Below are 1616 nucleotides of genomic sequence, written 5' to 3'. Positions count from 1 at the left end.
TCTTACGATGAATGCTCACACTTAGCTAGGTGTCACATTAATAATAATAAGTTAAGTGTGGAGTCGCGCTTGGGTATAGATATTAAAATGTTGCCAACAAACAAATTACCTGAGATTTATTGGCAATCTTTCATAGCAATTTGAAATGATGTTATCGGCTTTTGTAAGACTGTTACGATTTCCTTTATCAAATAGGTACGATGATATAGATGCGATAAGATTTGTAGTGATTTTTAAACATTGTTCGATTTTTGCGAATTCATGACTTGAAAATTGGTTGGTGGATGGTGGAAAAGAGCCAGAACTTACATTTTGAAATCAAATTCATTTGGATTGAGTGACAGCAGGTCTGTGGTCAATGTATTTGGCATGACTTTCATGCGAGTGACTGGAAGCACCGTTTTCAACGACAATTTTGTGAAATTGTATCGATTGTGCACTCGTGACGGTGATATTCGAGTTCCACAAGATTTCTTCATGTTCATCTCAGGACAAGCGATCAAACTGCACACTTCTTGGCCAGATACTACATTTTTGATGCCATTGTAGTGACGATATCCACTAAATACCGATATCGCATATGAATATGATGACTGAAATGAAGAAAGAATCGATAAAAAATCTTGTTATTCGAAAACAATCGAAGCGTTAACACAACAGCAGACTGTTTCTAGATTACAAAAACTAAATGAAGGTCGATTCAACCAAATTCTCCCATCAAAGACCATATTAATCAACAAACAATGTTGAATTAATTGAAAATTAGATTTTCTCTTCACCTTTCCATCCAATTCGCCATTGTCGCTGACTTCGATGTTGTAATCACAGCAAATGGCTTTGTTGCACACTTTTCCGCTCTGTTTGAGATTTTTGGAGAAGTCCAAAAACGTAACGGTGTATTCAGTTAGGTTATCTTGGTAAAGTTTCATTTCAAACGGATATTTTTTGGGTTGGAAACTGCTTTCATTCGAGTTGATTTTTAATTTATTTTCGATACAATTTCCTTTCGTTGCTTTATATTTTCTCGATGGATAATGTTCAGTTGGCAATGGATCAATGGGAATCTTTGCTATAAGAATTTTTGTTGCCGGTGATTCGCTGACGATTACTTGCAACGCACCCGATCGTCCACTGTAGATTCCACTGCCCGAATACATCATGCTGGGTTCATTGATATTTGCTGCCAGTAAATTTACATTGTTCGCGTACGCCCAACTTTGCTGATATTGAGCGGCTAAAAAGAAAAAAATAATTGAATTTCAAAATTAGAAATCAAAAAAGCCCCACAACAATCTGTTTCTCACCTGTCAAATACGGAATTTCCGAGAACCACATCGTTGGATAAACAAAGTGTTTGACTCCTTGATCGACTAAGCTGTTGGCTGGTTTGTCAAACATTAGATCAAAGCAAACGCACACACCGAATGTTACGTTGAAATCGGTTCTAAATGTTGTTAAATCGGGCGTTTGAGTCTGTTGCACTCCGTCCTCACCGAACAAATGATACTTTCGATACCTTGAGATGAATTTATTTCGATAGAAATTTATTTTTAGATCAATAATTCATTGTGCTACTCCACTTACTTCGCAACCACATCACCGTTGCGATCAAAGAC

At 36.8% G+C, this 1616-nt stretch overlaps 1 protein-coding gene across 1 annotated transcript; it reads right to left on the bottom strand.

Annotated features, from left to right (window-relative positions):
• Positions 1–109: 109 nt before the first annotated feature.
• Positions 110–1613, bottom strand: LOC129572023 (vanin-like protein 1; the record flags this gene model as incomplete). Its single annotated transcript, XM_055451927.1, has 5 exons — positions 110–182; positions 310–593; positions 780–1234; positions 1305–1516; positions 1585–1613. Coding segments are annotated over 5 exons (990 nt in total), but the record flags the coding sequence as incomplete, so codon positions are not given.
• Between the last annotated feature and the right edge of the window lie 3 nt (positions 1614–1616).

Source organism: Sitodiplosis mosellana, unplaced genomic scaffold, assembly GCF_009176505.1.
Source record: "Sitodiplosis mosellana isolate CC-2019 unplaced genomic scaffold, AAFC_SMos_1.0 Smas_scaffold_3998, whole genome shotgun sequence".
Taxonomy (NCBI): Eukaryota; Metazoa; Arthropoda; class Insecta; order Diptera; family Cecidomyiidae; genus Sitodiplosis; species Sitodiplosis mosellana.
The sequence above is the reverse complement of the archived record's forward strand: the minus strand, read 5'-3'. Positions and strand labels throughout refer to the sequence as shown.